The sequence below is a fragment of the Sinohyriopsis cumingii genome, chromosome 5 (assembly GCF_028554795.1).
Source record: "Sinohyriopsis cumingii isolate HCF-2022 chromosome 5, ASM2855479v2, whole genome shotgun sequence".
NCBI lineage: Eukaryota > Metazoa > Mollusca > Bivalvia > Unionida > Unionidae > Sinohyriopsis > Sinohyriopsis cumingii.
The window spans coordinates 154,412,848-154,424,865 of NC_142965.1; the positions used below are offsets into that span (position 1 = coordinate 154,412,848).

Here is a 12,018-nt window from a genome sequence, read left to right on the forward strand (position 1 = left end):
AAAGATGTGAAGATCTTGCTCATTTTCAAACTCATACAGCACCTAGCATAAATTTGATAAAATCTGATGAGAAACCTCAGGCAGTCTTATGCAAGATCACATCATTATTCTCATAGATCTCACTCATAACAGTAGAAAGCTGACAGCTAATGATATAATCCTATTAATCCAAGTCCTATCAAAAATACAATCTCCAGAGGGAATGAACATCAAATGAGTCTATCAATGAAAAGTACCAATACAGGATGTACAGGAGTCAATGCATTCAGAATGATATTGGCTTCAAGGATGGTCATAAAGTGTTTAATTGACACTAATAAACATACAAAAAGATTACCATAAATACTAAGATATTGTTATTCATGGTCACGTGTACTTTCATAAACTTACTGCTCTATTAATATACTTTCATATTTTGTCTTTTATTTGTATATCACAAGTGAATTTTGATTAAAATTTTAAATATTATTTATGAATTTATCCTGATTTCTTTAAAACAATTAATATTATACTATTGTTTAAAGTAGTACAATCACTGGAATAATAATCAAAGAAGATTAATACTGTCAGGTCTAATCAAATACCTGGGTTTCAAGGGTTGTCATCGCCGGGGGCGGTTGTGGGAGATAAGCACCCACTTCCCTTGGAAATCTCCCAATGGCTTGCGTCTGATAGAGCCTCTGACAACCAAATCCAGCTCCAGGCCTTCACGAGTGAAGGAACCTGTTTAAACTGACTGGAGAAGGGATGACAGGGGAGCTTCTGGTGCCTCAAAACCAGATGCTTCAGGCAGATGGGGCTCATTAACCTTGGGTGGTCACCCATCTAGAAGAAGGTAAACTCCGATTTCAAACCTTCACTGCCTTGCAACTATACCCTCTCAGGGGAAAGGCTAAGGGAGTAAACCCCAACAGAAAATCTGGAGTCGGAGTCCCTAAGGCGACTTGGCATTGATTTCAGTGTCATCTCGGCAACTCCTGCGACGCAGCTGGTGCCATGACGTATCGGCTTGTCCTTTCCCTTGGATCCATCAGCTGCGTGGAGAGGGGGGATCAGCTGCATGGGCAACAGTTGATTCTCCATATCACCCTGCCCAGGCTTGCGCCCTGGAGAGGACACTCCAGCTTCGCTCCATAGCGTCGACACAACATGGGAAGCAGCAGTTTACCGGTTATAAGTCACCACTCGATTGGCGTAGAGCCAGACGCCAGGGGTTGCTTCTGATGGTGGGAGAGACCAACATGTTTCACTGGACAGCTACCGCCCACCTCAAACTGGGCAGCCCCAGCCAATTAGGTGCTGTCCCGCCACAGTTTGCCTGCCTTGCTGGGTGCGTAAGGCTTAAGGTACGCGAGTACCTGACAAGCAGACTGCAACTACTGCACCAAGAAATAACAAAATAAAAATAAAAAAGAAGACTTCAATCCTCAAGCTAGGTACCTGGAATGTCTGGACCATGCTGACTGGGCTTTCAGATGATCTCCAGACAATCAGTGATGTTCATAAGACTTCAGTCATCAACGATGAACTTGCAAGGCTCCAGGTCGACATCGCCTCACTACAGGAAACAAGACTACCAGATTCTGGGTCCCTCAGAGTAAAGAACTACACATTCTTCTGGCAAGGAAAGAGCGCAGATGAAGCCAGAGAGTATGGTGTTGGATTCGCTGTCAGGAACACTCTGCTGGAATGATAGAACCCTGCCAACAAGGAAATGAAAGACTGCTATCCCTCCGCCTCCACACCACAAACGGGCCTGTCAACCTGATCAGTGTATACACTCCCACACTAAGATCCACCACAGATACCAAGGATGAGTTTTATGATGAGTTAAACTCGCTCATCGACACAATTCCCAAGGAAGAGAACTTGATTTTGCTGGGCGACTTCAATGTTAGGGTGGGTGCCGATCATGCCTCTTGGCCCTCCTGTCTTGGCAAGTTTGCCGTTGGGAAGATGAATGAGAATGGGCAGCACCTTCTAGAGATGTGCTCGTACCACAAACTCAGCATCACCAATTCATTCTTTCAGACAAAGCCACAGCACAAAGTGTCTTGGAGGCATCCCCAGTCTAAACACTGGCACCAGCTGGACTTGATCATTACAAGACGGTCAGCCATGAAGGGTGTGCTTCTTACCTGTACCTTCCACAGTGCTGACTGCGACACCGACCACTCGCTGATGTGCTGCAAAATGAAGCTTCAGCCAAAGAAGATCCACTGCTCTAGGCAAGAGGGTCAACCATGCATTGATGTGAGCAAGACATCATATCCAGACAAGGCTGAGAAATTCACATATGCTCTTTCCAAAACGTTTGACTCAGAACCCCACAACGGCAGTGCCAAAGAAAGATGGGATTACATCAGAGAGACTGTATACAGCACAGCCACATGGATCTTTGGTAAGAAGCAATCAAAGAACAATGACTGGTTTGAGGCTAACTCTGCCACACTCATGCCAGCCATAGAAGAGCGTTGCAGTGCTCACCTGCAATACAAGTGATCCCCCTGTCAGAAGACACTACAGGCATACAGGTCTACCAGAAGCAAAGTGCAGAGATTAGCACAGCAGTGTGCCAGTGAATACTGGCTTCAGCTCTGTCAGAGTATCCAGTCAGCAGCAGATATTGGAAACATCAGTGGCATGTACGATGGCATAAAGAAAGCAATGGGTCCCATGAAGAAACTGACAGCACCACTTAAGTCTGCCACAGGCGATACCATCCACAACAAGGGCAAGCAGATGGAGCGTTGGGTGGAATACTACTCCAAACTGTACTCCAAAGAGAACCATGTGAACAATGATGCCCTCAACACCATTGAAAACCTCCCTCCAATGGCCGAACTGGACGAGAAACCTACTGTAGACGAACTAAAGAAGGCTATAGAGAAACTGTCCCAAGGTAAAGCCCAGGGAAGGATGGCATCACAGCAGAACTCATCAAGTGTGGATGTAGCGTGCTTCTCACACACCTGCATGACCTCCTCTGCCAGTGCTGGGAAGAGGGGGCAGTGCCTCAGGACATGAGAGATGCTAACATCATAACCCTGTACAAGAACAAGGGCAACAGAAGTGAATGCAACAACTACAGGGGCATATCACTTCTCAGCATCGTGGGTAAAATGTTCGCATGCGTCATCCTGAACAGACTGCAGACGCTTGCTGACAGAGTTTACCCAGAGTCGCAGTGCGGGTTCCACGCAGAGAGGTCCACAATCGACATGATCTTCTCTGTCAGGCAACTGCAGGCAAAATGCAGAGAACAACACAGACCCCTCTTCCTGGCCTTTATAGACCTCACCAAGGCATTCGATCTGGTCAGCAGAGATGGACTCTTCACAATCCTGGCAAAAATTGGTTGCCCTCCAAAGCTGCTAAGTCCTTCCACGATGACATGAAAGGCACAGTGCAGTATGATGGCTCAACATCCGACCCCTTTGACATCCGCAGTGGAGTTAAACAGGGCTGTGTCCTTGCCCCCACACTCTTCGGCATCTTCTTCGCAGTCCTGCTCAAGCACGCCTTTGGGACGTCCACAGAAGGGATTTACCTGAACACACGATGAGACGGCAGACTGTTCAACCTGGCACGACTGAAGGCAAAGAGCAAAGTGCGTGAAGTAACCATCAGGGACATGCTCTTTGCAGATGATGCTGCTCTAGCCACCCACACAGAAGCTGAGCTTCAGCGCCTGATGGCCTGCTTTGCTAAAGCATGTGATGAGTTTGGGTTAACCATAAGCCTAAAGAAAACAAACATGATGGTTCAGGACGCGGACCCACCAAGCATCATCATCAACAACTACAAACTTGAGGTGGTGAGTCAGTTCATGTATCTTGGCTCTACCATCACCAACAACCTCTCGCTCGATGCTGAGCTCAACAAGCGGATCGGAAAGGCATCAACAACTCTCTCCAGATTGTCGCAGAGAGTGTGGAACAACAGCATGCTGACCATGAACACTAAGATCACCATGTACCATGCATGTGTGCTAAGCACTCTCATGTATGCCAGTGAAACCTGGACTCTGTACGACTCACAAGAGAAAAGACTGAGCGCCTTTCACATGCGATGCTTCCGACACATACTCGAGATCACCTGGAGCGATCGAGTAACAAACAACGAGGTGCTTGACCCTGCCAAGATTACCAGCATGATCACACTCCTCCACCAATGCCGCATCAGATGGCTGGGCCATGTACGTCAGATGGATGACGGACGGATCTCCAAAGACTTTCTTTATTCGGAACTTGCCTCTGGCAAAAGGTCGATCGGACGGCCACATCTCCGCTTCAAGGATGTTTGTAAGCACGACATGAAAGCCCTTGATATTGATGTCAACACCTGGGAAGAGCTCGCTCTAGACAGATCAAGCTGGCGACATGCTCTGATCACAGGTCAGAAAGCCGGAGAGGACAAGCAACACTTGCTAGCTGATGAAAGACGATGGCAGAGGAAGAAGAAGCAGCTTCAACCAACACCTGACACAACCTTCAAATGCAGCAAGTGCAGCAGGGACTGCCACTCCTGCATTGAACTACTTAGCCACAGCAGACGCTGCACAACCACCAACTGGGACATCTCTCATGGGCGCAGTTCCATCGTTACTCGAGACTAACGGATGCCAACACACACAATCAAATACCTAAATTTCAGTTGCCTCCCTTGATATATAAAATTTACATAATTGCTTGTAGATATATACTTCCTTTTAATTTTAGTAAAACCACAAAGCTTATTACTATTATTAGTAGTACAAGCTATATTTTGTGATGCAGAATGGATATAATGCCATATGTGTGGAGGGAATAAAATTCCAATCCATTCAATATACTGAGTGTTCCCTCTCCGACTGCAATCAAAGCATTTGTTGTGTCTTGGACAATGCCAGCCAAGAAAAGTTTGGAAATCTAGGCTTTCACAATCCTAAATTGAAAAAGTTTAAAGCAAAACTAATATGATAAGAGAGAGGAAGGTTCAATATAAAAGAATATTTAAAATCAGCAATTATAAACAGAATTTAATTGTCATTTTGAATGTTTGCTGAAATAAAGCACATGAAAAACCCATCCTGTGTGTACAAGAAATTACTAATTATACAGAAAATAAAAACTGTACAGAAAGAACAGCCCATCAGTTATGTCCAATTAATGACTTTACAGAACAAAGTATGTGCAAATTTTACACTGCAACCTCAAAACGAATGCCCAAGATAGGGTCAATAAGTATAGGACAAATCTTGATGATGCCGGCTTATATCCTAAGTCTCCTCAAAATCAAGTTAAAACCATGACCTCCAGAGTGGTAAAAAAAAACCAGCCAATTAGATGCAAAATTTTCTAATTAGTAACACTAGGCACTGCTCTTTTAAGAAAGTCATCTAAGATTTGATGATCTAAGCTTATGTTCTGAATTAGATCAAGCAAGGATCAGATTTATGGCCCCAAGCAATTGTTGACAAACCACATTTGATGGATAAAAAGCTCACTGTAAAGTGAAATAACATTAGTGACTCATTTCCTAGTAGTGATTTACTTTTACTTGGTCTTGCTACAGTTTTGACACTGTTTGATGTAATAAAGTTGAAACATGAGAATTAAAGAGAAATTTAAATTCTAAGAATTAAAAACCAGGTAGAAACTGCTCACTCTTGGTCTCGTCCCTTGACTGGAATCATCAGAAGTTTTACCATCATGTCCACAATCTGTAAAAAAACATAAATGTACTGTACAGTCTATAACACATTTCTACAACAAAAATCAGTAACACTTGAGTCCATTAATGAGACTTCAAGCTCGATTTAAATAACGAAATTCCTAGAATCCAAGATAAGCCTGTTTCTTCTTTGTAAATAAGATGCACTGAAACTATCAATGACATTGTAGAGATGATCCAACATATCAAACTGGTAAGATAAATTTTTAAATACAACTGAGTTAAGATATCCACAAGATATCTATAAGTTCAGGTCAAGTTCTTTGTCATGACCTTTATCCATCAGTTGTTATCATGAATACCAATCCTTCAACTTGTCGGAGACAATGTTAAGACAATGTCAATGTGCTCATGTCACAAGCTCAGGGAAGTACAAAATGCATGCAATGACATATTTTTTGTTGTACCCCAAAACTGCTTCATGTTATAGCATGTATATTAGTGTTTAGGTCTGCACCATTTTCATTCACAAGCAATTAATATTAAAATAAGATTTCTTTTTATCTTGCATCAGTCCCACCATTCATGTAATAACAAGAGTTATGAGATCCGCCACTATGTACAATATTGCAGGTAAGATGAGCACCATTTTGATTTGCAACCAGAGGTATATTAAGAGAGCATCAAAGCAAAATTTAATTATGTTTGACAATCCATTCAGGTAGCATTTTAATGAAAAACTCATTCCATTCGACCATCCTTTCAGGTAACATTATAAAGTGAAGAACTCATTCCATTTGACCATCCATTCAAAAGAAGCAGCCATGCAATGATATACACTACATTGCTTAATATTTCACAGGCAGGCTATGCGTATGCGGTCAACTAGGTAACAGGTGTTCTATTTATAGAGAGCTGCACTTCGTCACTATGCTCTATGAGGTAAAGGGTTAACTAGAATCACATCAATGTTATAAGAAATATTTTATGAAAAGCCGAGTTCAGTATGACCATCTGTTCCTAAGACTTGTAAGCTAGTTACCTTGGTAGAGATGATGGAGGTTTGAGCAGCACTATTTTCATTTATGTTTTGCTTGGGTGTTATTTTAGGGTAAAATAACTCTAAGTAGGTTATTTAGTGTTATTGCAATTAATTGTAACAAAGTGCCTTGACCTGTTTTTTAAAACATGGTAGCCAATATATTCTTATCCAGTGGTAGGATTCGAACCTGCACTGTAGAGGTTGTCCAGAATGACATAGTAATTACTCAGCCACTGTGGCCTCTGCATTAGTTAATCACGTTTTACAGCATACTATGATGAGGTCTTCATGGTTTTCCAGGTCCATAGGGGGTTTCATCTGGACCAACTTCATATCATAAGAAGCATTTTTGTGAAAACACAATGTTGATATGAACATCAATTTGGGAGACATAGTTAGAAGATTTCAAGATGGCCACCACTGCCATCAAATTGGCAAGGAAATCTGAGTTGTTTTCATCTGGTATCAAATAGATAAAAATAACGTCTTTCACTGAATACCCCATATTTAGTAGGCCTTGCATTTATCAGAAGTAGCAATATCACTATTTTCATGGTAGCAATGTTTGAGTTCTGTTTGGCTAAATTTTCATTTATGAAAGTATTCTATTGAAAGTGCCATGTCGATATAACCATCTGTTCAGAAGAATTTCCAATAAAATTAAATCTTATGTTAGTTGTCAGAATGGTATTGGACAAAAAACACAATTTATAAGTCATTTAGTGAATTCTTGTCACTGTGATCATTGGTTTAGAAGAAATAGCAATAAAAAAAATCACAAAAATAATGATGACCATGATTTCACTCAATATAAATATCACACAGGAACCATTTTCATTTAGGAGAAACCAGACATGATGAGAAGTCTTGGAAACTATAGCCGTCTAATTAGGGGACAGAGTAACAGTTAAAAATTTATATAAAATCATATCCATCTCCCATTCTCAGGCCCAGAGGTGTTATGAAAATTCTAAAGTGTTAATTGGCACAATCTACATCCACAGGACTATGATGAAAATTCTAAAGTGTTAATCTACATATGCAGGACTATAACTGACCAAAGCTTTATGTGCCTAGCTTTAACAGTCTAGTAGGACCTTAAGGACCTTACATATGTATAAACATCCACAAGTCCCTGCTTCAATCCAAATGCACATTAATAAATGTTTCCACTACATCCATATAAAACAAAAAATAATCTTATGTTTCCACAACATCCTTATAAAAATGAATAATATATCATGTTTCCACTACTTTGATATACATATGAATAATATAACATGTTTCCATTACATCTATATCAAAATGAATTATATACCATGTTCCTGGTCAATTCAATTGCCAAAGTCATCCTGTGACATGAAAGTCATCAATCCATGATATGAAAGTCATTAACCCATGAAAAGTCAACCCTTGACATGAAAGCCAACCCATGATATGAAAGCCAGACCATGACATGAAAGTCATAAACCATGACATGTAAGTCAACCCTTGACATGAAAGTCATTGACCCATTACAAGGAAGTCAACCCTTGACATGAAAGTCAATCCATGACATGAAAGTCATTCCATGACATGAAAGTAATTCCATGACATGAAAGTCAATCCATGACATGAAAGTCATTCCATGATGAAAGCCATCAACTCATGACATGAAAATCATCAACCCATGACAAGAAATAATGACATGAAATAAAGAAATTTGGTGATAACTACCTTCAAATTCCGCATCAGCTTCTGTCTGGACTTAAGTGGCTCTCCATCCTTCATCATAAAATTTTTCATTTCTTTCAAGGCCTTTGATAATGAAAATGAAAACATGAAAGTATGGAGGTCTAACACACCTGAGTTTTGGAAACAACACATTATACAACTGCAAAATGACTAGTATTCTTTTGAATAACACATTATACACCATTACAAGTAGTCTTGTAGAATAACATTATACACCATGACAAGTATTCTTGGGAATAACACGTACACCATGACATGTAGTCTTGTAGAATAATGTTTTATACTCCATGACAAGCAGTCTTATAGAATAACATGTTATACACCATGACAAGTAATCATGGGAATAACATGTTATACACCATGACAAGTAATCTTGGGAATAACACATTATAAACCATGACAAGTAATCTCGGGAATAACACATTATACACCATGACAAGTAATCATGGGAATAACATGTTATACATCATTATAAGCAGTCTTGTAGAATAACATGTTATACACAATGACAAGTTGTCTTGGGATTAACATGTTATACACCCTGACAAGTAGTCTTAGGAATAACACATTATACACCCTGATAAGTAGTCTTGGGAATAAAATGTTATACACCATGACAAGTAGTCTTAGGAATAACACGTTATACATCATGAAAAGTAATCTTGGGAATAACATGTTATACACACTGACAAGTAGTCTTGGGAATAACATGTTATATACCCTGACAAGTAGTCTTGAGAATAACACATTATACACCCTGACAAGTAGCCTTAAAAATAATGGGTTACACAAAATAGTCTTGAATGTAAACTTTTACAGATATAACTGATTTCAACAACCTCTTGAGCTAAACTTACTGTACAGAATAATTCGTTTCATAATAAACTCACACTGGCCCTGACATTTAATTCTAAAACACCAAATTGAAGGAATTTGTCATCTATTAAGTATAAACAATAACAAAATATTTGTCTGGAAACTTATTATAAGTGTTCTAAACCCATTTGTTTTAGTCCCAATCATCTTGACCTTTAACCTTTCAAAACAAAAATCAACAGGCATGTTCCATATCTTATGCATGAGCCCTCCACAAATCTTGATAAAGTTTTATTGTCAAGAACAAGAACAAAAGTTAATAACGATACACACATTTTCCTCTTTCAGTCACAGCTACCTTGACCTTTGAACTTTGGACTCCAAAATTAATAAGCTTCACTCAGAAGGACATAGCATAATATTTTCCACCTTATGGCAGGCATATAAAAGAATACATAAAATCTACTGAGTATGACGGGTATTGTCTATTGTATAGGAACAGAAATACTAGTGTTGTTTATGAAGGTATCATCTAGTTGTATGTAACAGAAATACTAGTTTTTATGTATGAAGATATCATCTAGTTGTATGTAACAGAAATACTTTGTTGTTGTTGTTGTTGGGTTTAACGCCATTTTTCAGCACACGATAGGCTATACATGGCAGCCAGTATTAATGGTGGAGGAAGAACCCGGGAAAACCCCGGAAAGAACCACTGACCCTCGAGAAGCTACTGGCAAGCTTTCTCACATATCCACATTGGTCGAATCCGAGACTCGAACCTACGCAGACAGAGGTGAGATGGCAGTGATCCGTAATGGGGAGCGCATTAGACCACTCGGCCACTCGGGGCCCCAACAGAAATACTAGTGTTGTGTATGAAGGGTATTGTCTATTGTATGTAACAGAAATGCAAGTGTTGTGTATGAAGGTATCATCTCTTGTATGTAACAGAAATAAAAGTGTTGTGTATGAAGGTATCATCTCCTGTATGTAACAGAAATACAAGTGTTGAGTATGAAGGTATCATCTCTTGTCTGTAACAGAAATACAAGTGTTGTGTATGAAGGTATCATCTCTTGTATGTAACAGAAATACAAGTGTTGTGTATGAAGGTATCATCTCTTGTATGTAACAGAAATACATGTGTTGTCTATGAAGGTATCATCTCTTGTATGTAACAGAAATACAAGTGTTGAGTATGAAGGTATCATCTCCTGTATGTAACAGAAATACAAGTGTTGAGTATGAAGGTATCATCTCCTGTATGTAACAGAAATACAAGTGTTGAGTATGAAGGTATCATCTCTTGTATGTAACAGAAATACAAGTGTTGAGTATGAAGGTATCATCTCTTGTATGTAACAGAAATACAAGTGTTGAGTATGAAGGTATCATCTCCTGTATGTAACAGAAATACAAGTGTTGAGTATGAAGGTATCATCTCTTGTATGTAACAAAAATACAAGTGTTAAAGATGTCATCTGTGGTATGTAACAGAAATAAAAGTGTTAAGGATGTCATCTATTCTATGTAACAGAAACAAAAGTGTTAGGTATGTCATCTATTGCATGTAACAGAAATAAAAGTGTTAAGTATGAAGGTATCATCTCTTGTATGTAACAGAAATACAAGTGTTGAGTATGAAGGTATCATCTCTTGTCTGTAACAGAAATACAAGTGTTAAGGATGTCATCTGTGGTATGTAACAGAAATAAAAGTGTTAAGGATGTCATCTATTCTATGTAACAGAAACAAAAGTGTTAGGTATGTCATCTATTGCATGTAACAGAAATAAAAGTGTTAAGGATGTCATCTATTGTATGTAACATAAATAAAAGTGTTAGGTATGTCATCTATTGTATGTAACAGAAATAAAAGTGTTAGGTATGTCATCTATTGTATGTAACAGAAATAAAAGTGTTAAGGATGAAGGTATCATCTATTGTATGTTGCTTGACAAAAAGAGGAATACAATAATGTTCTGCTTTTAATTTCCAAATAATTTTGGAAGAGATTGCAGGAGTGGATGAAATATATGGCAGTGGGTGATAATATATGACAATGGATGATAATTTATGAAAATGGATGATAATTTATGGCAATGGATGATACTATATAGCAATGGACAATAATATATCGCAATTGGGTGATACTATATGGAAATGGCTGATAACATATGGAATGGATGATAATATGGCAGTGGATGATAATATATGGAAATGAATGATAATATATGGAAATGGACAATAACATACGGCAATGGATGATAATATATGGCAATGGATGATAACATATTTCAAATGACAATATTATATGGCGATGAACAATAAGATATGGCAATGGATGATAATAAATGGAAATGGATGATAGCATATTTCAAATGAAAATATTATATGGCAATGAGCAGTAATATATGGCAATGGATGATAATATATGGAAATAGATGATAACATATTTCAAATGACAATATTATATGGCAATGAACAATAAGATATGGCAATGGATGATAATAAATGGCACCTGAGGATAATATAGAGAAAAATGATAATATATGGCAATGGATGATAAAATATGGCCATGGACAATAATATATGGCAGTGTTTAATAAGTTAAATATGCAACCCCAGGTCATGCAATGAGCCTTTGGTATTTTATATCATAACAGTTCAGTCTTGCAAATGGTATATATGTTAAACCATGCCATCCTAATTTATCTGCTGCTCCAAAATAGCATGCAATTAGTCATGTAGGACTGAAAGATAGTTATG

General features: G+C 38.8%; 1 protein-coding gene across 1 annotated transcript in view; it reads right to left on the reverse strand.

Annotated features, from left to right (window-relative positions):
* Positions 1–12,018, reverse strand: part of LOC149800497 (inositol 1,4,5-trisphosphate-gated calcium channel ITPR3-like) — a 297,708-nt gene that overhangs the window by 228,431 nt on the left and 57,259 nt on the right. Inside the window, exons 16-17 of the mRNA XM_089958443.1 lie at positions 8,414–8,494; positions 5,649–5,704 (exon numbers count right to left, since the gene is read on the reverse strand). Of these exons, the coding sequence (XP_089814569.1) occupies positions 5,649–5,704; positions 8,414–8,494 (137 nt within the window). The remainder of the gene's footprint in view (positions 1–5,648; positions 5,705–8,413; positions 8,495–12,018) is intronic.